The sequence below is a fragment of the Hypanus sabinus genome, chromosome 29, assembly GCF_030144855.1.
Source record: "Hypanus sabinus isolate sHypSab1 chromosome 29, sHypSab1.hap1, whole genome shotgun sequence".
Lineage (NCBI taxonomy): Eukaryota > Metazoa > Chordata > Chondrichthyes > Myliobatiformes > Dasyatidae > Hypanus > Hypanus sabinus.
In genome coordinates, this window is record NC_082734.1 from 26167403 (window position 1) to 26193771 (window position 26369).

General features: G+C 43.6%; 1 protein-coding gene across 4 annotated transcripts in view; it reads right to left on the reverse strand.

The window, feature by feature from the left end:
* Window positions 1–212: 212 nt before the first annotated feature.
* Window positions 213–26369, reverse strand: part of LOC132383149 (synaptotagmin-1-like) — a 136530-nt gene continuing 110373 nt past the window's right edge. For all 4 annotated transcript variants that reach the window (XM_059954001.1, XM_059954003.1, XM_059954000.1 and 1 more), the window contains 4 exons: window positions 14313–14480; window positions 11895–12012; window positions 7324–7457; window positions 213–951 (listed from right to left, as the gene is read on the reverse strand). In XM_059954001.1, the coding sequence (XP_059809984.1) occupies window positions 742–951; window positions 7324–7457; window positions 11895–12012; window positions 14313–14480 (630 nt within the window). In that variant the 3' untranslated portion in view covers window positions 213–741. The remainder of the gene's footprint in view (window positions 952–7323; window positions 7458–11894; window positions 12013–14312; window positions 14481–26369) is intronic.

The following is a 26369-nucleotide window of genomic DNA, read 5'->3' on the forward strand; positions in this document are numbered from 1 at the left end:
GGTTCTCCGCATGCCCAACCCCCCCCCCCCCACTCCCTGGATGTACGCGATGAGGTGGGGGCTGTGGTGGCGAGTTGGGTGGGTGGTCAGACTGAAAGGTTTTCTATCCACACCCTGGATATATGCATTGGGGTGCTGGCTGCGGCGATGAATTTGTGTGGTGGGCAACTAGTTTAGAAATAATCAGCACCAGTCGCAGTGCATGAAGAACAATAACTTAAGTTTTATTCAACAGGTCAAACTTTCGTTCACAAAATAGAATTCTATCTGTTCACTGCAATCTCTGATCGTTTTAGGGTTCTTGGTACAGTCCATTCTCTTATTCCTCTTTCAGCTATTTTGTACCGTTGATGTTACCTGCATTTCTGCCTTTTCTTTAATACCGTTACCTTGTGGCTTTCTCTCTTCAGTCATTTCACCTCCGGTCTAACTTCCCCCCTTACAAAACAGGCACAACGCTACACAATCATAGAATGAAAATAGAATAACAATATGACCAGATCTGGAATAAAAACAGTTTCCTTGAATATAATCATTGTGCCCAGACTGCCTGAAAAGTAGAGAAACACTTGGTCTTATTCAAGGCTATTCTGAACACACTGTGACATCCTGGGACAGGTACATGTGTAGGCTCATCAACAACTTGTTTGTGATAATATTTTACAAATAGCCACAAAAAAAAACAAACAGCTGTTCAAAGCTTATTCAACTACTGCATCTCCTAATAGCCCGCGTGTGATATCATGACGCCTTGATGCCCAGGGCGACGTCGACCTCTTCCTCGGGCTGGAGGGTGTGCCACTGCGCGATGGGTCGCCTGGGGTTGGCCAGCATGTCCGACCAGTGCCGGAGCTCAGCGCTCGTCGCATTGCAGCCCACAAAACACTTGCCGATTGCTTCGTTCTTTCCCAGCTTGTCGTAATCCAGAACAGTGATGACAACTTGGACTTTCTGCAAGATACAGATTATTACTTCTCACTTAAGAAAGGCATGGCACAGTTTGGTAAATTCAGTTCCAGAAACTTCCAGTGTTGTCTGACCATCAACCTCATTTATATATTGAGCCCTTTTATATAGATATATCCTTAAAATGCTGAACAAAGAAAAACAACAGAACTAATGAAAAACTACACACTAACGAATACAGGCAAGCAATCAATGTCAGCTTTTGTCTGTGTATAGTTCTTCATTGATTCTACGATATTTCTTTGTTCTACAGTGAATCCCTATAAGAAAATGAACTTCAGGGTAGTATATCAAAGTTCAAAGTAAATGAACTTCAGGGTAGTATATCAAAGTTCAAAGTAAATTTATTATCGAAGTACATAAATATCACCATAATCAACCCTGAGATTCATTTTCTTGCAGGCATACTCAATAAATCCATAATAGAATCAATGAAAGACCTCACCAACTGGGTGACCAATCAACATGCAAAATACAAATCTGTGCAAATGCAAAAAGAAAGAAATAGCAAAAACATGAGATGAAGAGCCCTTGAAAGTGAGGCCATGGTTTGTGGAAGCATTTCAATGATGGGGCAAGTGAAGTTGAGTGAAATTATTCCTTTTGGTTCAAAGCTCTGATGGCTGAGGGGTAATAACTGTTCCTGAACCTGGTGGTGTGGGTCCTGAGGCTCCTCTGCCTTATTCCTGATGGCAGCAGTGAGAAGATGGGTTAAGGGTGAAATATACGTACTTTGATAATAAATTTACTTTGAACTTTGAGATGAGATCGAGAGCATCTCACCTGTCCATGCACAGGGGAAGAATGTGCTCCAAATCCTGGGCACAGAGCCATTTACATCATTGGGACCTCCTGTCCCAGTTCATCCCCATCAACACAAGGTACTGTAGCCAGCGACGTACACTGAAAGAGGCAGTGATTACCACTGAAAGGCCTTCAAAAGTTGAAAGTTCGAGGTAAATTTATTATAAAGTATGTAGATGTTATCATATGCTATCTTGAGAAATACAACAGAATTTACAAGAAACTGTATATAGACTAAGACTGACAGTAGCCAATCTTGGGCAGTAATATTGTTTACATGGACTTCAGTAAAGCATTTGACAAAGTCCCTCATATTCAGCTGATCCAGAAAACTAAGGCACCTGATATCTGCAATAATTTGGTAAACTGGATTCAAAAGGAGCTTGATCATTGAGTTGGGGGTGGGGTGTGCACAGAATGTGACTCTGGCTGGAGGCCTGTGACCAGTGGTGTTCCACGGGTTCTGTGCTAGGACTCCTGACATTTGTGATATATGGTTAAATAATTTGAATGAAAGTGCATTGGGCTGATCGGTAAGTTTATATTTATTTATTGATTGATTAATGAATTGATTAAATGATTAATTGCTTGATTAATTGAGATACAGCACAGAATATGCTCTCCCAGCGAGCCATGCTGCCCAGCGACCCCAGATTAGCCCTAGCCCTCTTATGGGACAATTTACAATCAATTAACCTACCAACCGGTGCGTCTTTGGACTGTGGGAGGGAACTGGAGCACCCGGAGGAAACCTGTGCACTCACGGGGAGAATGTACAAACTCCTGACAGACAGCGGCAGGAAGACATTGCAGACAGTGAGGAAGGTTGTCAAAGCATACAGCGGGATATAGATTAGTTACATGTTTAGGCTAAGACATGGCAAATGGAGTTTGACCTGAACAAGTTTTGATGTGCTGCACTTTGGGAAATGTAAAGTACACAGAATTTGAGGAGTCTTATGGACTCACTTTCAAACACACTACAACTCATGTTCTCAGTATTATTATTTACTTTTTTATTACTTGCATGATTTGTCTTTTGCACATTGGCTGTTTGTCAGTCTTTGTTATTCATAGTTTTTCATAAATGCTATTGCACTTCTTTCATTTTCTTGTGGCAAGAATCTTAAGGTGACACATACGTGATGTATATGGTGACTTATACACATTTTGATAATAAATTTACTTTGAACTTTGAGTTCTGCTTAATCACTAGGTTGCGGGCCACTCTGAACGCACATCTGAAGGCTTCCTCTATTCAGTGGGATCACACACTCTATAATTACACATAATGTGTTTACTCAACAGGAAAAGGGCCTCTCCTGCTGAAATACTAGTGTTACTGTTTATTCAATAGGTTGGGGGCTGGGCACTGTACAAACCCATGTGAGGGCAGATGGATTGCACAGTGTGTTTAATTGTAGAGGGTAACTGTTTACTCAGAAGCATTGTGGAACTATACGACTTTCACGTTCATTCAACAGGATAAAGGTTACCCTGTGCATAATTGTACGGTTTCTGTTAATTCAATAAGTGGGATCCTGCCGTCTTCTCACCACTACCATCAGGCAGGAGGTACAGAAACCAGAAGTCCCACACCACCAGGTTAAGGAACAGCTACTTCCCTCTGACCATTCAGTTTAGAACCAATCAGTCACTACAGTTTATGACCACTTTGCACTACAATTTACTTGGCTTTTCAGTGTTCTAATTTTGTACTCTCTTGTAAAAGTTGTGTACCGTTTATCTTTTTCATGTGAATGCTGTTTATCTGATGCTCTGCTGCCAGTAAGTTTTTCTCTGCACCTGTTCACACATGGATTTGTGCAGATGGCAATGAACTCGACTCTGACTGACTGATGCAGACGGGGATCATATCAATTAAGAGAAAGTAATCTATTTCCCACCTGTTACTTATGAACTCACATGTAACAATTCAGCGGAGTGTTGATGTGTGCTACATCTCCAGTAAACAAGATCAGTGCAACCTTCACTGATATTTGCCTCAAAAAGGTGGCATCCATCATCAAGGATGCCCATCACCCACGACATATTCTCTTCTTATTAAAACCACAAGGAAGAGGTGCAGGAGCCTGAAGACACACATTCAAAACTCTAGGAACAGTTTCTTTCCCTCTGCCATCAGATTTCTGAACGGATAATGAACCACCCCAAAAACACTACTTCAATAGTTTTGCTCTCTTTTTGCACTTATTTAGTTTAATATATAACATAATATATATTTTTTGTAATTTATAGTTTTTAAAAAATGTATTACACTGTACTATTGCTGCCAAACAACAAATTTCACAACGTGTCAGTGATATTAAACCTGGTTCTGTTTCTGATTTTGAAAATCCGGGAAGCCTTCATGTTCTGTTGCAGCTGACACTGTCAGGCAGGGGAACGGGTTCAGAGCACACAAATGTACCCAGATCAAGTGATCATCATAGGCAAAGGCTGTCAGAAACCTCTGAACCATGAGCCAACCGCTCTCAGTTATAGGTAGCTTTGAAAACTGAGATGACAACAGAAATATGATAAATCAGGAGGACAAAGTCATAGTTGGAGAATTTCAAGAATTGTCAAAAAGAAATACTTTTAAAATGAAAGGACTTTGTACAATGGCTACCATAGGAACAGTAAATTGAAAACCTTGGTTTCAAAGATTTGTGTTTGCACAGAGGACACTTCACAAACACACTTCATCTCACAGACTTTCCTTGGAAGTTGGACATCAAAGTTCTCAACTTTGTTTGAGCCTTGTTTTACAAAACTGAATCATGGGTTAAGGATGGTGCTGACAAGGGCAGCATTTACCGTCCAGCCCTCATGAACAACAGTATTCCCTCTGGTAGAGATGTTCCTATCGAGCCCTTGGATTTAGAGTCAACCATTTCTGTTATGTGAGTCACTTATGTTCCAGTTCAACCTGGAAAAGTGTGAAATGATTCATTTTTTAAGGACAAATTTGAAGGCAGAATGCTAAGTTAATGGTAGGATTCTTAGCAGTGTGGAGGAGCAAAGTGGTCTTAGGGTTGCCATGCAAGTTGATAGAGTTGTTAAGAAGGTGTATGGTGTGTTGGTGTTCATTAGTTGGGGGAGAGAGTTCAAAAGTTGCTTTATTTTTAATGTTGCAGCTCAAAAAAACCCTGGTTAGATCACACTTGGAGTATTGTGTTCAGTTCTGGTCACTTCATTATAGGAAGAATGTAGAAGCTTTAGAGAGGGTGCAGAAAAGATTCACCAGAGTGTTGCCTGGACTAGAGAGCATATCTTATAAGGATAGGTTGAGTGAAATAGAGTTTTTTTCTTTGGAGGGAAGGAGGATGAAAGGTGACGATAGGAATATACAAGATAAGAGGCATAGATTGAATAGAAAGCCAGAGACTTTTTTTCCCAGGGTGGAAATGGATAATCCAGGGTACTTAATTTTAATATGAGTGGAGGAAAGTATATGGGGACGTCAGAGGTCAGTTTTTATACAGGGTGTGGTATGTGTGGGGATTATGTTGCCTAGGGTGGTGATAGAGGCAGATACATTAGGGACGTTTTAAGAGATTCTTAGATAGGCAAATTGATAATAAAATGGAGGGTTATGTGGGAGGGAAGGGTTAGATTGCACAACATTGTTGGCCGAAGGGCCTGTACATTGCTGTAATGTACTGTGTTCTATGTTTAAGTCAGGATGGTGTGTAACTTGGATGAGAACTGTTGTAGGTGATGTTCCCATGGGCCCATAGCCACCATTCTTCACGGTGACTGAGTAACCAGTTTGAGAGCAGCTGTTCTTGGCAAAAAGCTGCACTAAGTTTGTGGTGCAGTTTGCAATCACCCCGTACCAGTGACAAAGGGACTAGTACTTCCTTGTCTGGAATGGAGTTGAAGTTGTTCAGTCCCTCTCTCTCCCCTCCCCCCCCCACCCCCACACACACACACTCACACACCCATACACACCTGATATGTGACCTGTAGAAGATGGAGCAGCTCTGGGAAATTGTTGTTGTCACAAGCTTCTAATCTGCTCTTGTCATTCCCCAAACACAAGAGTCTGGCACCTTTAGAAATTTACTGTCGGTGGTCCACTAGTCTGGCCCCTTTAAAAATTTCTTGTCGATGGTCCCACAGAAAATCCAAACAACAGAAACTGCTGCATTCAACTCCCTCTGAGCAGGAGAACTGTTCTGTTTGAACGTTGTCACTCTGTCTCTGAAAGGGTCTTCATTCAGAACCTGAAGCTTCCATGAATCAAGAACCCCGTCAGCTGAAGTCACAGAAGTTGACTGGTGGTGTAATAAGCTACAGGTTAAGATGGATCTTAGGGAATTTTAGATCTTAGTTAGACCTTAGAAGACTTCATTACCATAGATTCCAAACAAGCTGGACCACAGGAGTTGCTGGACTGAAGAGTTTCAGCTTGTTTATAAGGCTGACCAAAGTGAGTGGTGATTTGATTTCCCCCTCCCCCCACACACATGCTGTTGACCGTGGGGGGTCTGCTGCTGTTAGATGTCGAGTTTTGGACTCCCATTTATGGGAGACAATATTTGTGTTCTTGTCTATAGCTTGCTGCCTCAGTAAAGTAACCAGCATAATCAATGACCCCCCCCCCCCCAACCCTATCTGGACATTCTCCCTTCTCCCATTGGGTAGAAGATACAGAAGCCGAAAAGCACATACAGTAATAGGCAAAAGTCTTAGACACACACAGACACACGCACAAACTTTTGCACAGTACTGTAGTATTGCACAGTACTCTGCTGAAAAAATAAACAAATTTCATGACATATGTGAGTGATTATAAACCCCATTCTGATAGGGGTCTCTGAGAGTGGGAAGGGGGCTAGGAGAGGGGAATCATAGTTGGGGAAAAGGGGAGAGGAGAGGGCAGGGAGTGGAAAGCACTAGAGACATTCTGTGATGATTAATAAACCATTTGTTTGGAATCAGATGACCTGGTGTCTCAAAGTTAGGTGTTTTTGCACCCGTGCCACCCTCAGCCTCTGGCATTCCTTCTCTGCCCCCTGTCCCACACCCCTCCAAAGTGGTGCTCCACCCTCGCCATTCCCAATATCCTTTGCTTCCGCCTGGTTTGCAAACTTGCTCTCCGTTTCACGTTGACAAATGCAGTATTGTGCAAAACTCTGTATATACTGTATATATACAGTATAAACATATACTGTATATATGTACCCAAGATTTTTTCATAGTACTGTACCACCAGGCTCAAGGACAGCTTCTGTCCTGCTGTTAAGGGGATATTGAATGGACCTCAGTAAGTTATGATGGAACCTTGGCCTCACAATCTACTTTGTTATGATCTTACACTTTATTGTTTACCTGTACTGTAGCTGTTATGCTTTTATCTGCATTATTATTGTTTCACCTCATTCTACTACAATACACTCTGATTGGACATTGTGATTTGGACAATGATCTGATCTGTAAGAACAGTATGTAAGACCAGCTTTTCACTCAGTGCGTGTGACAAAAATAAATTCCAATACCAATAAAAACTGAACAGGGTTTTCCCAAACACGAGCTTGATCATACCTGAATCTGCTCAAAGGGCACTTCAAAGCTGAAAGACTCGTTGTAGTACGGGTTCAAGGTGTTCTTTTTAATGGTCGTCTTCTTCTTCTTCAGCCTCTTGGAATTCTGCATGAGGTGGATTTTCACATATGGATCTAGAATGGACATTAATTCCAGGATCAATCAGTAAATGAAAACTCATTGTGATTTTTATAAATAACTTGGATGTGTCAGTGGAAGGGTGGGCTGGTATGTTTGCAACAGACAAAAAGGTTGGTGGGTTTGTGGATAGTGTGGAGGGTTCCTGTAGTCTGTAATTGGATATTGACAGGATGCAGAGCTGGGCTGAGTGGTGGCAGATGCAGTTCAATCCAGAACAGTGTGAAGTGATTCACTTTGGAAAATCAAACTTGAAGCCGGAATACAGGGTAATGGCAGGATTCTAGCAGTGTGGAGGTAATGAGGGATGGGTTCACGTCCATAGATCACTTAAAGTTGCTGTGCAGATTGATAGGGCTGTTAAAAGGGGGTATTATGTGGTTAGACCACATTATCAATATTGTGTCCAGTTATGGTTGGCTGATTATAAGAAGGATATGGAAGCTTTAGAGAGGGTGCAGGGGAGATTTATCTGGATGCTGTCTGGATTAGAGAGCATGTCTATCTGAGGATAGGTTGAGTGAGTGAGGGCTTCTCTCTGGAGCAAAGGAGGATGAGAATTGACTTGATAGAGGTGTATAAGATATTACAAGGCATAAATAGAGTGGATAGCGTATTCCCTTCCCCAGAATAGCAATGACTACTATGAGAGGGCATAATTTTAAGATGAAAGTATAGGAGACAAGTCAGAGCTAATTTTTTTACACAGAAAGTGGTGGGTGCATGGATTACCCTACCAGTGGTGGTGGTACATGCAGATACATTAGAATGATAAAGAAGCTCTTAGATAGACACATGGATGATAGAAAAATGGAGGGCTATGTAGGAGGGAAGGGTTAGATTAATCTTAGAGTTGTTTAAAAGGTTGGCACAACATTGTGGGCCAAAGGGTCTATACTGTGCTGTACTGTTTGTTGTATTCATGTATGAGTGATTTTATACTCAATACAACCCAGAAGAGAAATGTATGCTGCCACTCTGTTGGTTGCAGGGAGCATCAGCAAAGCAAGTCTATAGCAAAAAGTCTTTGGACAATGCAGCTACTCCTGGGTTCACAACTTCAGGGGAATGGAGCCAAGTACAAACTCCCTTTGCCAAGAGAACTGCATCTAAACAGTTCAAAGACTGCAATGCAAGTACATCAGACTTCATAGTCCTGATTATCAAATTATCTGGGGTGTGTGGAGACACAAGACACTGCAGAGGCTGGAATCTGGAGAAATACATGAAAATTTGGAGGAATTCAGCATGTCAGGCAACATCTGTAGAGGAAATTGTGGAATGAATGTTCTGGGTTGATATCTTTCATCAGTCATGACTCCATTTCCTTCCATAGATGCTGTCTGACCTGCTGAGTTCCTCCAGCACTTCTTGTGTTGCTAATAATGAGAGGGAGTTATTTTTAGCAAAACTTGGTCCCAAAGAAGAGTGGAAGCAGGGACTAAATATAATTACTTAAAACCATTGTGGAAAGCATTAGCATTGATGCTATTTAGAATGTAAATTTGCAATTAGAATTCAAAGGGTATGGAAGAGAAACAGGATGTTCAAGAATGATCCTGGGAGAGAAAGTGCTAATATATGAGGAGCGTTTGATGGCTCCGTATTCATTGGAGTTTAGAAGAATGAGGCGGGATTTCCTTGAAACCTATGGAAAATTGAAAGGTCTGGATAGAGTGGATGTGGAGAGAATGTTTCCCATGGTGGGGGAGCCTTGGACCAGAGGGCACAACCACAAAATAGAAGGAAGTCCCTTTAGAACAGAGATGAGGAGAAATTTCTTTAGCCGGAGGGTGGTGAATCTGTGCAATTCATTGCCACAGATGGCTGTGGAGGCCAAGTCATTGGGTATATTTAAAGCTGAGTTTGATAGGTTCTTGATTAGTATGGGGGTGAAGGGCAGGTCAAAGATTATGGTGAGAAGGCAGGAGAATGGGGTTGAGAGACTTGATGTGCAGAATGGCCTAATTCTGTTCCCATGTCTTATGGTCTCATAATAAAAGGAGGGGTGACTCTGTTTAAACTTGAAAATTGGTTATTTTTCAATATTACCGATGGTGGAGCCTTTGTTATTGTGTTGAGGTTTGATGGTGGTAGGACCATTGGTTGCTTGGTTTTAGCTGAAACTGTAGATGCTGGGGTTGCTGCAACCATGAGCAAGGGAAGGGCAACTGGTCACAATCCTGGTGAAGGGGTGGTGAAAGATAATGCCATCATGGGCTTCAAACAGAAATTAGAAGCATGCTCCTATGATTACAATCAGGGGAATGGGATAGCAGTCAGGCTGGATGGGCTAAATAAATAGCCTCTTGTTATGCGACATTTCTTTGAGTCTGTCCCCAGGAAGGAAGACTGTTTCCTGATTAATGTCACCGGCAGGTTTGGAGTTAAGTGCACACATCTGTGCTGTGGATAAACATCAGCCCACCTCAGCCTTGCTCCCTGGAATCCTCCTAATCCTCACTGTGAAACCTTCCTCAAAGCCCAGCTCTTAGACCATCTCCTTTCAGCTATTATTCAACATCTGTTCTCTTCTACCTTGGGATATTTTATGATGTAAACATCATTAAACAACTGCAAGTCAGTATAATGGTAACTAGAAGGTTGAAATAATTCCTGTGCTTCCTTGTTTTGGGGAATGGCAGCTGCAAGAGTTGATCAGCTTGGAGAGATTGGTGGGTGACTGGGGACCTTAGACAATCTGAGTTTGGTTTCACTAGAAACTTAGGATTTTTATAAACTCTATGCTTCATGCACTAACTGCAGAGTATTACAGGACATATTGAGGATGTAATTTGGTTGAATGTAATTTCTTGCCCAACCTACTTTTATAATCGTATAAATATTGATGGAATCAAAATATTTTAACTTTAAATTGGATTTTACATATGCTAAGCTGTTCACTTTGCTGAGACAAAACAATATAAAGGACTGTGTTGGACATCACCAATATATTCCCGAAACATTTGACTACCTGTGGGAAAACTTGTCACCTAGGCCAACCCTAACTCGTATGTTCGCATGTCCATTCCATCTGACAATCCATCTTTATTCTGTGAACCTCCTGGAAAGCAAAACTTCCCAGTGGCTCAACATTTTAATTCAGATTCTCATTACTGTTTTGAAATGTGGGTCCATGGTCTTTTCATTTGCCACAATGAGACCAACCTCAGAGCGGAGAGGCAACGCCTTATATTCTGTCTAGGTAGTCTCCAACCTGATGGCATGAATATGCATTTCTCCTTTTGGTTAAAAAAACCAATTTCCTCCCCTCTGCTCATCTTCTATTCACTACTTTGGCCTCTCACTTCTTTTCACCTGCCTATCACCTTCCCTGGGGCTCTTCCTCCTTCCCTTTCTCCTATGGTCTACTCTCCTCTCCTGTCAGATTCCTTCTTCTCCAGCCCTTTACCTTTCCCACCCACCTTCTCCTCCCCCTATCTTTTTCATTCCGATGTCTTCCCTCTTCCTTTCCAGTCCTGAAGAAGGTTCTCAGCCCAAAACATCGAATGTTTGTTCATTTCCATGGGTGCTGCCTGACCTGCTAAGTCATAACATTTTGTGTATATTGACCTGGTCTCTGACCTTCTTTCATGGCCAAAGTGTTAAGTGGCTTCTCTAGCTTGTAATCTGCAGGATCAAGACACAAGATACTGGAGGATCTCAGCAACATCTAGGAGGGAAATAGATAGTTAACATTTCAGACTGACACTCTTCATCGAGTCCAGATGAAGAGTCTTGACTCAAATTGTTAACTGTCTCTTGTCACAGATGTTGCCTGATGCACTGAGTTCCTCCAGCATATCACTCAGTGATTCCAGTTTCTGCAGCTGTTGGTGTCTCCAGGATGATGACAATGGGAGATTTGGAGACTGAATTAGTGTGGAGGTAATGACTGTCACTGAGAACTCATCCCTTTTCTCATTGGAGAGAGTCCAGAGGGGGTTCATGAGGATGATTCCGGGAGTGAAGAGGGTTAGCATATGAGGAGCGTTTGGCAGCTTTGGGCCTGTACTCACTGGAATTTAGAAGAATGTGTGGGTATCTCATTGAAACCTATCGAATGTTGAAAGGACTAGATATGGTGGATATGGAGAGGATGTTTCCTGTGGTAGGGATATCCAGAACTAGAGGGCATAGCCTCAAAATTGAGGGGTGACCTTTTAGAATAGAGGTAAGGAGGATTTTTTTTAAAGCCAGAGAGTAGCGAATCTGTGGAATGCTCTGCCACAGATGGAGGTGGAGGCTAAGTCAGTAGGTACATTTAAGGCGGAAGTTGATAGTTTCTTGATCAGTCAGGGCATCAAAGGATGTGGTGAGAAGTAATGAATCTCAGATGTATAGGGTTGAGTGGGATCTAGGATCAGCCATGATAGAATAGCAGAGCAGACTGGATGGGCTGATAAACCCTGAAATCCATGTTCAGCTCTTACCTGACAGTCCACCAACATCCATCTTCTTCAGGTTTTTGGCTTCCAGCACAATGACGGTGAGCTTGCCTGCAGTCGGAACGTAGCGAAGCGAGAAGCAGATATCGCCCAGTTTCTCTTGCTTTAACAAGGGACAAAAATGTTGGTGACTTTCTCACAAAAAGCAGATCAAGCAACATGCGGTCACAATGATGAATGAATTATATCGGACATATTCTAGTCTATTTTGGTTGGTCGTTGGTTGACACCTTTCTCTGACATCAAAATACTTTTCTCCACTGACCAAAGAACTGTTGAATGGAAATAGAAATATTTCCATTTCAGATTTATTCATCACATGTACATTGAAACATACAGTGAAATGCATTGTTTGTGTTAACAACTAGCTAAGATGTGCTGAGGCTAGCCTGTAAGTGTCACCACACATTCCAGTGCCAATATCTTAGTTATTAATTGGTTGCTTTAAGAGTGCTCCTCTCGGCTGGGGTAACAGTGTCCATGGCCAGACCAATGCCCACAACACCGAGACTCACATCACAGGCAGACAGCCCAATGCCAAGCTCCTCTGGAGATGTCTGTGCTAGAGAGGGGAAAAGAGCTGAGTGTGTGCTCACAGAAAAAAAGTACACCACCCCTTCTGATTCTTGGGGATCCCTGGCTTGTTAGGGTTCACTCAGAAGATATATTCTGGATAGCGTAATTATGGATTAACGAAAATGAGAACCAGTCTTCAGAAAATAAAAGCTGTTCACAATTTAACTTCCAACTGATATTTTGTGGCTAGTGAATCCAATCATTCTGATTCTGTCCCACTGAAACTACATAGGGGAAGAAGAACATCTGATTGTTAGACTTTTGTTAAAGGTGTTTCTGTTCCACTTAAGTAACAATTCAGGTCTGAATCTGTCTTGTCACTTAACCTTCTGGTTAGTTGTATATTCATGGAGCCATTCATCAACACTGTAACAGAAGGGTGTATTTTGGGTGTCAGGAGATTGTACTGTGGCTTTTGGAACAGACAACAATATTGAATATTCAAAGAGGTTCTGCTAGTTAGGATGTGCTACTATTGTAAATAAGTAATTCTGTAAATTTACCTGACCCCTGACCATATTCAAAATTGGGTGGCAGGGTGAAGGTGCATCTCTACCGAAAAAGCTATAAGACACTCCTTCCCTCCACTAGCTTGTAGGTCTTTTGGACAAGGGATAGCACCTGCTTATCCCCCCGATCAGGTCACATGGAGCCATGGGAGCAGGTGTTAGATGGTCATATGAGCAGCTAGTGCATATCTCAAGTCTTGGTTATGTGATCACTGACGCCAAGCAGACAATCTCTGAAGAGTATTGATAATGGCTGGGGTCACCTGTCTTGTAAAGAGACTGCCCAGAGGAAGGCAATGGCAAATGACTTCTGTAGAAAAAAATTTGCCCAGAACAATAATGGTCAAGACCATCAATGCCCATGTCATATGACCTGGCACCTAATGAATGAATGATTTTCAAAATGTTAAAGTTAAGTAGGTGATTATAGCTATTAAAACTAGTTTATTTTCTTTGTATTGACAAAGTATAAACACTGTGTCAGGAGGGTAAGATTCTGTTGAATTCTCCTGGGCTTGCTCTCTACTGGAGGTTTGCTGGGCGAATAAAGACTTTTATATTTCCCACTTAAAACAGGCCCTTGAGAAAGGACTATCTGTATGACATTGGTAACTGCAAATCATGCATTGGGAGATCAGAAATGCAGTGTGAATGGCAGGTGGAACACACAGCATCTCATAAACTATCACCTGCCTGTCCTGTCAGGCATCTCCAAGTCCAGTCACATCAGTCCATCTGGCAAGTCTGGAGCTGGAATTGAAAGGGTCTGCAACAATATAACTCAATTCATCGATACAAGAGAGCTAGGGAAGGAGACTGAAGACACACTCAACATTTAGGAAAGGCCTCTTCCCCTTCGCCATTCAATGAAACCTATGAAATATGGTACAAGGGGATGTTCCCTAAGCTGACAGAGACTAGGAACAGAGGGCAGAGCCTCAGAACGCAAGGATATTCTTTTAGAACAGGGATGAGAGGGAAATTCTTGAACTAGAGGCTGGTGAGTCTGTGAAATTCCTTATCACAAACAACTGTGGAGGGCAAGTCATTGGGTATATTTAAAACAGAGATTCGTAGGTTCTTGATTAGCAAGGATGTCATAGGTGGGATTGAGAGGGATAATAAATCAGCCATAATGGAAAAGCAGAACAGGTGATAGGCTGAAAGGAGCAGAATTAAGCCAATGTCTTTAGGTCTATCAGATTTCTGAATGGACAATGACCCAATAACAAAAACTCACTATCATTGCTCTCTTTTTGCACTATAAGATGATACAACTATCAGGCTATCCCTCAGCGGCATGCATTTATCTCCATACCTCCTCCTTCTCAGCTGACTCAAGGTCCCTCCATTCCTCGATCACGTGAGCCAGGTCGATGCTGCTCATTGGAATCCGGATTTCGCCAATGGCATCGTGCTTCGAAAACCGGTCAAAGTCGTACACGGCCATGACAAGGACTTTACCTCCCAGCTCTGAGTAAGGAACCTGGAACAGAAAGTCAGGTGTGAACTGAAGCAGCTGGCACATGTGTTACAGGGAAATATTGATATAAATTCTCCATCTTTGAATAGCCACCTATGTGCATACACTGGAACATCTCACACTCACCTGGGGCTGATAAATCCACCACAGGTCAGTTCAATTTACACTGGGATCCCAGGGCATTACAACATTGAGATCAGTGACACACTGTGTCAGTCAGCATTGAAAGTCTATTGCACAGCAGACAAGATCAGTTTACTCAGAAAACAACACATTCAGAGTTGAGCTCCAGTGAAAGCAGGGTGATTTCTCCAGGAAAATGCAGAGGGATGGGTCATCTCCCATAAATTCGGAGCGAAAGTGAACCTCACTGATTTTCAACAGTGTAAGCACCAAACTGGATCGACAAGGAATTAGCCAATCCTCTCTCTTCTTTATACAGAGATTGGCCTGATCTATTCATTGTCATAAAAGTTTGTCTTTATTGCATCGGTGTTGTATCAAATAAAAATGCCGTGCAACAGAGTGATACAGCACCCTTCGGCCCAACCAGTCAAATAATAGTTCAACACAAGACTAGATGGGCCAAAGAGTCTGTCATATTCTATGACTCTGTGGCCAAGTTGCAGACCTGAGCCAGTGTTTGATCTATATCCCTCTAAATCAGGTTCTCAACCTAGGGTCCACAAACCCCTGGATCAGTGGTAGGGGTCTATGGCATAACAAAGGTTGGGAATCCCTGCTCTGAACCGCTCTGATCCATGTAGCTATCTAAATGCCTTTTCAATGTTGTGATTGTATCCAACTCAACCACTTCTTCTGGCAGCTTATTGCATATGTGCACTATACTCTGCCACTTAAAGGTCCTCTTTAAAACTTTCCCCTATCATTTTCATCTTACATTTTCTAAGTTTAGTCTCCCCTACCCTGGGAAAAAGACTTTGACTATTCACCTCACTTACACCTGGTGTTATTTGAAAGACCTCTCTTAGATCACTCTCAGCCTAGTACATGCCAGGGAGAAAGTTTCCCAGCCCACTCCGGAACATGACCTCTTTTCGCTACTACGATTATGTACAAGAGCTTGGAGACCCATACTCAACAGCTTCCTCCTCACTGCCATCAGTGGTGGGTGGGTGAATGGTCTTTTTCCTGGGGGGGGGAGATATGTTCCTACCAAAGGAGGTGTAAGGTGCTCCTTCCCTCCACTCACCTGTCTTGTAAAGACACTGCCCAGAAGAAGGCAAGGGCAAACCACTTCTGTAGGAAAAACTTGGCAAGAACAATCATGGTCATGGAAAAAATGACTGAACAAAAGAAGGAGGGGAGTCTAAAATTAGAGGACGGAGATTTAAGTGAGAAGGGAAAGATTTAAAACGGACCTGGGGGCAACTTTTTCACACAGAGGGTGATGGGTGTAGGGAAGGAGCTGCCAGATGAAGCTGCAGAGAATCAGAATCATGTTTATTATCACCAGCATGTATCCTGAAATTTATTAACCACAGTAGCAGTTTAATGCATAAGGCAGAAGAAAAAAAGTAATAAAATAATAATAAATAAGTAAATCCTTACAGTACACATATATTGAATAGATTAAAAATCTGCAAAAAACAGACATAATATATATTTAAAAAGTGAGGTCGTGTTTACAGGTTCAATGTCTACTTAAGAATTGGATGACGCAGGGGGAGAAGGTGAGTGTGTGCCTTCAGGCTTCTGTATGTCCTACCTGATGGGAACAGTGAGAAAAGGGCATGCCCTGGGTGCAATGCTTACAATATTTTTGGAGAGGTACGTCAATTGATAAGGTTTAAGTGGCTGTGGTCCAAATGTGGGCAAAAGGAATTAGCTCAGGTAGACATCTTGTTCGGCATGTACGATTTGGGCCAAAGGACCTGCTTCTGTGCGGTATGATTCCCTGACTCTGTAGGGTACAATTCCTAAAGAAACACAAAACTGATAGCCTGTAGTAAAAATCCTAAAGTATCAGCCATAGAGTACGAGGAACAATTGTGGGGATCAATGTGTGATGTGTGGGAGAAGAATGACCTGGGCACTGGGTGATCAAAGTATTGTCTCTGCAGACCTGAGCCTGTAGTGCCCAAGGCAATGGTCACATGAAGGGTCAACCTGGACAAAGGAGGGATGGGGAGAAGTGACCAGGGTATAAAAGAATGAGCACACCGGTGGTGAGGTCTCTTGCATTTGGGCTCACCGCAGGTTAGATTGTAACTGACACTGTGGGCTGATCAGAACGGGGCGCTGCAGTTCAACAGACTCAGGCACGCTTCTGAGAAAAGTACCACTTGTTGTAACTTAACAATAGAGTGTGTTCTGTGCAGCATTGTGTGTGCAAGGCTTATTATATCAGATCTGCAAACAGTCCTTAACTTTTGCCACAACCAAGTCCAGATCAGAGATTGGAGGTTGGAGGTCTATTATCTGCAAATTTGAAGTCCAGGGTCAAGGAATGGAGACTCAGAGGTAGCCTGTCTTGGGGTTGGGGGTGGTAAAGAGGCTTGTTTTGCTGTTGTTGTCTTGCTTCGTTGTTTTTGTTGTTTTTCCTGCTTGTTCTGTGTTGTGTTCTGCTGAACTCTGTGCACATGCTATGTAGGCATCAGAACGTGTGGTGAGACTTGCGGGCTGCCCCCAGTACTGCCTTGTGTTGCACTGTCTGTTTCAAAGTTCAAAGCATATTTGCTATCAAATACCATATACAACCCTGCGATCCATCTTCTTGCAGGTAGCCACAAAACAAAGAAACAATAGAATTTATGAAAACCCCCGCACCACAAAGCCAAACATTCAGTGCACGGAAAAGAAAGAATAAATCGTGCAGACGAAGAATCCACAGGACGTGGACCGCAGAGTCCCCCAAAGTAAGTCCACAGTTTCAGAGCCAGTTCAGCGCTATAGCCTGTCCAGGAGCCCGATGGCCGCAGCTGCAGTTAGTTCAGCTCTGAGGTGAGTGAAGCCCCATTGAGTAATAAGCTGAACACCAGTTTGTTCTTTTCCCTCAGCATTGACGCCTTGATCTTTTTAATCTGGCTCGGCACTTAAATCGGTTAAGCATCGGTTCGTTATCTGCCCTCGGGCCTGGGTCCCCACTGCTTCAATCCGGCCTGAAGTTTCAGTCCAGTCCCAAGTCCGCTTCAAATACAAATACTTTATTGTCACCAAACAATTGGTACCAGAGCGTACAATCATCACAGTGATATTTGTTTCTGCACTTCGCGCTCCCTAAAGTACAAAAGAAAATGGTGGGCAGAGGGATCCTAAAGCCCCTCCGCTCCAATCTGACCAGCAGCCCAGCTCTTTCCCACGTTTCCTTGGTAATTTGTGCATCTTTCTAGATTTCCATCGATGCAGTGTGCTGTTGGCAGCTCTTTGAGGTTGGTGGACGCGTCCCGCGGGGATCGATCGGCGGGTCGTGTTGTTGGGCGCTCCAGGTCGGGCTGAATGCCACTTCCAACTGTTGGGGGCCTGGGCTGTTGATCAGGTCGGGCCCTGAAGCCAACACTTAATCCTGGAGGGCCGGGCTGCCAGCTGAAACAAGACTGTGAACTGTGTCACGGTTACGGAGGCCTCCGCTTCAGCCAAGCACTGGGCTCAATTTCCGAGGTCAGTGGTAGAGGCCTCACTTCCGGCAGTTGTGGATAGCCACCAACGAGGCTCTACGGTGGTCGCTCCGGGGAAGCATCTGGGGTACCTTGAGGTCTCCGACATCACTTCTGTGTACTCGTTTGATTTGGAGAGGTGCTGGTAGGAACGGGCCATATCTCTAGACTCTCCGACACGATAGCAGGCCACGGGTCTCTGGGAACGTGGTGGACCTCGGACCAGGCCTTGACGATTGGGTCCAGGTACGGTCTGGAGTTGAAGCAATTCTGGCACGTCGATGATCTCCAGCTGGGTCAGTAACTTCGCCAGGGTGTTGTTGATCTTGCTAGATGTAGCAAATTGGAGGTTTGGAAGGGTTTCTTGGGTATAGGATAGTGTAGGGGGCAGTTTGCTCGGCAGAGCACGCGCAGAGTCGCCAGTTACCGGTGCCATCTTAAATAGGATATAACAATGGCTGCTGCAGCCGTATCTGCATACTCGAGAGTCCACTTTGGCAAATCCTTCAGGGTACCACTAAAATGCCAGATCATACAGATGGTTCAAAAGCACAAATCCAGAAGGGAATTTGCAAGCTGTGGATTGCAGTTATCATAGTCCATAGCAGAATTGTTAGCTGCTTGCAAAGCATCGGCGTGTCTCGCCAGTGCCATCCTTATTGATGTACATGTGATAAATAAATCTGAATATTACAAATACCATGTATATTAACACCTACTTAGCATGTGGAGAATGGGTCATGGACAGAAACAGAAAATACAGGAAGAACTCAGCCAGTCAGGCAGCATCTGTGTAAAAAGAAACGAGTTTGCATTTTGGGTCAGGGACCCTCTCCCTCAGCCCACATTCCCGTGACTGAGCTGACACCATACAGTGTGACAGTATGTGGAAAGGGGGATGTTGAATTCTCTGCAATAAACTTGTATCAGTAACTTCCACCCAGTGAAAAACGGACGTGGGAGCACAGAGGAACATCTGGAAATCTCCAGAAAGGCCCTCTTTGTTGCTGCTGCTGCTGTGAGGTCCGGGTCTTTGCTGAGAAGAACAGGCCCCCAGTCCTCGGGGTCGTGTTGCTGGTGGCCGTTGGCAGGGGCGTCTTAATAAGCTCGGCGGAGGATGGTGCTCGGAGAAGCTGTGCTGGAGGGGATGGTTGGAGGCTCGGAGGTTCAAGGGACTCTGAGTCCTCTGCGGTCGGGGCGCTTTCACTGTGTGTTGTGTCTGCGAGGCTGAGTCCGATGGCACCGTGGAAGTCCATAGCGGGGGTATTCCTTTCTGCCGCCTGCGTGGGATGATGAGTCTATCAGGACCCTGAGGACTTGTGGAAACTGTGTGGTGGTTTCTTTCGAACATACAGTCTTTTAAAATTTTTGGACTATTTTTACTGTGCCCATGGTTTGTGTTTTTTTTTCAATTGTTTGCACTGTTGTAACTATATGCTGTAACTATGTGGTTTTGTGCAGGTCTTGTAGCTTTAGTTTTTGGTCTTGTTTTGTCTGGTGGATTAGGCGCTCCTTTCTGGGGATGTGCTAAGGTGGTAGCGCGATATTAATAAGTAGCAGCCTCTCCGGACTCTGGATTTGGGATTGCCAAAGGTTATGTGGATTTTCTGGTATAGTCTGTGTTGTCATGTGTTTTTCTGATATCATTCTGGAGGAACATTGTCTCATTTTTTAACTGCATTGCATTTGTGGTTTCTAAATGACAATAAACTGAAACTGAACTGAACTGAACAGTATCCTGAGAGCAGCACTTACGTAAATATCTCATGTCAGTCTACTAAGCAAATAGAAAGAAAAATATAATTCAAATATTTTCCTTGTTGCGAAGTATGTATGTTCAGTGAGTTCTTAATCTGCAGAGACCTGTTGCAGTGTACACAGCGATGTGTGTGAGGCAGCCGTGTGTGCGTTACTCCACAATTTCTCAAAGACTCTTTTGTACACAGTGTCAGTAGTCAAGGGGACAGTTAGTCGCATGACACAGTCTTTAAAGGGTTGACAAATTAACAATTAATATTACACCAAGTATACCCCTTCCCCTGGTCACGGTGATCCAAGAGAGATAGTTTAAATCTGACAGGACCCACTAACAGTGCGTATGGGGCTCCCCAGGGTGAGGCAGCCCAATACCTGATCCCAGCAACTGGGTTATTCCTCAGAACAACTCTTCAATCATTTACTTTTGGCCAGCGGTCAGACCTGAATCTGCCTGGGAAGAGCAGATCCAGGTTGGAATCTCCCTGACTAGATGGTCAACATTTTAATCCATAGGTCTCATTGGTGGAACTGTCCAGTGGGCGAGCCCCTTCTGTGTTGTTATCCCAACAAGCCCAAACTGTGGGTATGACCTGGAACTACTCCCCAGAGTTATGGTGGGGAATAGACTGCCTGTCTGCTGCTGGACAGTCTGGAGAGATACTAGTTAGAATGTCTCTCTGCTCCCAGGCTCTGTGCTCTACAGTTTTGTCTCAGGGACTCGATGGGCCAAATGGCCTCATTCTGCTCCTATATCTTATTGGTCTTATGGATGCATAGTATATAGCATCAGATATGAACTGACAAAAGGGTGGATCACCCAACATCTTTTTCTGCACATCTCTGCAAATTCTCTGCACACTTTCCACTCACTCTTCGTCCCTATAGGTAATAAGATATAGAAACAGAATTAGGTCATTCGGCCTATCGAGTCTGCTCTACCATGCTATCATGGCTGATTTACTATTCTTCTCAACCCCATTCTCCTGCCTTATTCTTGAAACCTTTGACACCCTTACCAATCAAGAACATATTATCCTCTGCTTTAAGTCTACCCAATGACTTGACCCCACAGCTATCCATGGTAATACATTCCTCTGATTCTTTGAATCCTCCTAAAGAACAACCCAAAAGAACTTGAAGAACAGTCCATGCATAAATGCATTTCTGTCTAACTTTCAAACAAATAGTTTCTGTCATTGATCATCCTAGGGAAGTATTGCAATATTCCTGCCGAAGGGTTTCAGCCCGGAACATCGACTGTACTTTTTTCCATAGATGTAGCCTGGTCTGCTGAGTTCCTCCAGCATTCTGTGTGTGTTACTACAATGTTCTCTTTAATCAACATCACCACTGCTGTACCTTCCATCCCTTTCTGTTTCCCCTCAGTACTTTATGTCCAGGAATACCTGGGAGCAAGCAACACACATAAAATGTTGGAGGAGCCCAGCAGGTCAGGCAGCATATATGGAAAAGAGTAAGCAGTTGAGGATTCAGGCTGAGACCCATTTTTTACCAGTCCAAATAAAGGGTCTCAGTTTGAAATGTCGACTGTTTACTCTTCTCTATAGATGCTGCCTGGGCTGCTGAGTTCCTTCTGCATTTTGTGTGCGTTGCTTTGGATTTCCAGCATCTTCAGATTTTCTCTTGTTTATACTTAGGACCAATCTGTAATTACAGTTTCTTAAACACTGAAGCTTGTTTGCTCATTCCATTGTCTAAACTCCAGACGGCATTGCTCCGGGAATCTCAGGAACTCACAAGAACATGTTGGAGAGAGGAGGGTGCGAAAACTAACAGATTTTCCTTATTGTTTCGCTCCTTATCCCCTCATTATCTCCGACCCTGAGTTTGTGTCAAGGTGTTGGCTGCGAGCAGCAGGGCAAATGCTGTTTAACGTTTCTTCTTCTAGTCCCTTTGAATGTTAAGACTCACCTCTCCCTGCCACTTGGTCTTAGCGTCAGGGTCAGTCCTTAATCAAGTGAACTGAGTTCAGGAAGCCTATCACACTTTCACAGCATCTCGTTTCCCCCTACAAATCATTCTTGCTGAGATGAGATACACTTTAGAGTCACAAACACAAAATGCTGATGGGACTCAGCAAGGCTGGTTTCCCAGGACATGTCCTGTTCTCATTGTTACCATCGGGAAGGAGGTACAGAAGCCCAAAGGCACACCCTCAGCGATTCAGGAACAGCTTCTTCCCCTCTGCCATCGATTCCTGATTGGACGTTGAACCCATGAACACTATCTCACTTAATACTTCTGCTTTTGCACTATTCTAAATCTATTCAGTATGCATATATACTTACTGTAAATGATTTATTTAAAAATATTTTTTCTTTCTATATTGCTATGAATCGTACTGAACTGCTGCTGCTAAGTTAACAAATTTCACCACACAAACCTGTAATAATAAACCTGATTCTGATCCTGATCTGTGGAATCCTGATGAAGGGGTTCGGCCCAAAACATCGACCATTTATTCCTTTCCATGGATGTCACCTGATCTGTTAAGTTCTTCCAGCATTTTGTGTGTGTCGCTCTGGATTTCTTGTGTTCATGAAATACATTTATTGGCCATTCTGAGTTACAAGAACAGGCTTCCATCTCCTCACAGTGCTCCCTTACACCGTCCTATCCTTTCCTTACATTTCAGAAATAGACAATAGACAATAGGTGCAGAAGTAGACTATTCGGCCCTTCGAGCCTGCACCGCCATTTTGAGATCATGGCTGATCATCTACTATCAATACCCGGTTCCTGCCTTGTCCCAATATCCCTTGATTCCCCTATCCATAAGATTCCTATCTAGCTCCTTCTTGAAAGCATCCAGAGAATTGGCCTCCACTGCCTTCCGAGGCAGTGCATTCCAGACCCCCACAACTCTCTGGGAGAAGAAGTTTTTCCTTAACTCCATCCTAAATGACCTACCCCTTATTCTCAAACCATGCCCTCTGGTACTGGACTCTCCCAGCATCTGGAACATATTTCCTGCCTCTATCTTGTCCAATCCCTTAATAATCTTATATGTTTCAATCAGATCCCCTCTCAATCTCCTTAATTCCAGCGTGTACAAGCCCAGTCTCTCTAACCTTTCTGCGTAAGACAGTCCAGACATCCCAGGAATTAACCTCGTGAATCTACGCTGCACTTCCTCTACAGCCAGGATGTCCTTCCTTAACCCTGGAGACCAAAACTGTACACAATACTCCAGGTGTGGTCTCACCAGGGCTCTGTACAAATGCAAGAGGATTTCCTTGCTCTTGTACTCAATTCCCTTTGTAATAAAGGCCAACATTCCATTAGCCTTCTTCACTGCCTGCTGCACTTGCTCATTCACCTTCAGTGACTGATGAACAAGGACTCCTAGATCTCTTTGTATTTCTCCCTTACCTAACTCTACACCATTCAGATAATAATCTGCCTTCCTGTTCTTACTCCCAAAGTGGATAACGTTACACTTATTCACATTAAACGTCATCTGCCAAGTATCTGCCCACTCACCCAGCCTATCCAAGTCACCCTGAATTCTCCTAACATCCTCATCACATGTCACACTGCCACCCAGCTTAGTATCATCAGCAAATTTGCTGATGTTATTTTCAATGCCTTCATCCAAATCGTTGACGTAAATTGTATACAGCTGTGGTCCCAATACCGAGCCCTGTGGCACCCCACTAGTCACCACCTGCCATTCCGAGAAACACCTATTCACCGCTACCCTTTACTTTCTATCTGCCAACCAGTTTGCTATCCATGTCAATGTCTTCCCCCCGATGCCCTGAGCTTTGATTTTACCCACCAATCTCCTATGTGGGACCTTATCAAATGCCTTCTGAAAATCGAGGTACACTACATCCACTGGATCTCCCTTGTCTAACTTCCTAGTTACATCCTCGAAAAACTCCAACAGATTAGTCAAGCATGATTTACCCTTGGTAAATTCATACTGGCTCAGCCCAATCCTATCACTGCTATCTAGATACGCCACTATTTCATCCTTAATAATGGACCCTAACATCTTCCCCACCACCGATGTCAGGCTGACAGGTCGATAGTTCTCTGTTTTCTCCCTCCCTCCTTTCTTAAAAAGTGGGATAACATTAGCCATTCTCCAATCCTCAGGAACTGATCCTGAATCTAAGGAACATTGGAAAATGATTACCAATGCATCAGCAATTTCCAGGGTCACCTCCTTTAGTACCTTAGGATGCAGACCATCTGGACCTGGGGATTTGTCATCCTTCAGTCCCATCAGTCTTCTCATCACCGTTTCCTTCCTAATGTCAATCTGTTTCATTTCCTCTGTTACCCTATGTCCTTGGCCCATCCATACATCTGGGAGATTGCTTGTGTCTTCCTCAGTGAAGACAGATCTAAAGTACTTACTAAATTCTTCTGCCATTTCTCTGTTTCCCATAACAATTTCACCCAATTCATTCTTCAAGGGCCCAACATTGTTCTTAACTATCTTCTTTCTCTTCACATACCTAAAAAAGCTTTTGCTATCTTCCTTTATATTCCTGGCTAGCTTGTGTTCATACCTCATTTTTTCTCCCTGTATTGTCTTTTTAGTTAAGTTCTGTTGTTCCTTAAAAACTTCCCAATCATCTGTCCTCCCACTCACCTTAGCTCTGTCATACTTCCTTTTTTTTAATGCTATGCAATCTCTGACTTCCTTTGTCAACCACTGTGGCCCCTTTCCACCCCTTTGAATTCTTCTTTCTCTGGGGGATGAACTGATTTTGCACCTTGTGCATTATTCCCAAGAATACCTGCCATTGCTGTTCCACTGTCTTTTCTGCTAGGCTATCCGTCCAGTCAACTTTGGCCAGCTCCTCCCTCATGGCTCCATAGTTTCCCCTGTTCAACTGCAACACTGACACCTCCGAGCTGCCCTTATCCTTCTCAAATTGCAGATAAAAACTTATTATATTATGATCACTACCTCCTAATGGCTCCCTTACTGCAAGATCGCTTATCAAATCCTGTTCATTACATAACACTAAATCCAGAATAGTCTTGTCCCTGGTCGGCTCTCGTACAAGCTGTTCCAAGAATGCATCCTGTTGGCACTCTACAAACTCCCTATCCTGATATCCAGCACCAACCTGATTCTCCCAGTTCACCTGCATGTTGAAATCCCCCATAACTACTGCGACATTACCTTTGCCACATGCCAATGTTAACTCCCTATTCAACTTGCACCCAATATCTATGCTACTGTTTGGTGGCCTGTAGACAGCACCCATTTGGGTCCTTTTGCCCTCAATTCTATCCACACAGACTCTACTTCTCCTGACCCTATGTCCCCCCCCTGCAAAGGACTGAATCTCATTCCTCACCAACCGGGCCACCCCACCCCCTCTGCCCACATTTCTATCCCTACGATAGCACGCATACCCTTGAACATTCATTTCCCAGGTCTGATCTCCCTGCAGCCATGTCTCTGTTATCCCAACAACATCATAGTTACCCATTCGCACCTGGGCTTCAAGCTCATCCGTCTTATTTCTGACACTATGTGCATTCAGATAATTGAATTTTTAGCCCACTTCTCCTCTCTCTGTTTGAATCTATTGTGCTTAACCCAGCTCCCCGAACTCCCATCGGGCTATACGCCCCTAGAAATTTGTTGTCCTTCCTAAATTTACTTATTCTTTCAACACATTTAACTCCATGTTCCATCAGACCATCAGTACATGTGTCCTCCTTATCACTTGTTCCGCCTCACCTTTCCCTACTACACACTTAATATTCCGGAACCGTGTAGTCCCCACCTGTCCTTTATTCTTCCTCTCGCTATCCTCTCTCACATTCTGGATCCCCGCCCCCTGCAAATTTAGTTTAAACCCCCCCAAGAAGCACTAGCAAACTTCCCTGCAAGAATGTTAGTACCGCTCCAGTTCAGGTGTAAAAATATTATTGACTTTGAATAATTTGTCCATTAATTCTAGAACCAAAGAGCCTGTGGGCTCTTCCTTAAGCATTGAGTGCCTGTTATAGCCTGACTGGACCTGTTGTGCCATCTTGTACCGATTGACTGAGCAGTCAACACAAAACAATTATACCCCTTGAGTAACACACTCAAATTGCTGGAGCAACTCAGAAAGTCAGGCACCATCTATGGAGAAGAGTAAACAGGTAACATTTCATGTCAAGGCCCTTCATACTAGCCTTAGTTCCTTTTGTACTTCAAGTCTGCACATCGCACTCGCGGAGGCGAGCTGTGGACTTCCACACTCACATGACTCTCATCCTGTGCGTGAGGTGCAGTGGTCAGTGTAACGCTGTCACAGCATCAGCAACCCAGGATCAATTCCCACCACTGTCTGTGTAGGAGTTTGTACGTTCTCCCTGTGACCATGTGGGTTTCCTCCGGGTGCTCTGGTTTCCTCCCACAGTCCAAAGACGTACCAGTTAGTAGGTTAAATGTTCACATGAGCAACACTGGCTCATTGGGCCACAAAGGCCTATTACCATGCTGTATCTCTAAAGTAATAACAAATATTATAAA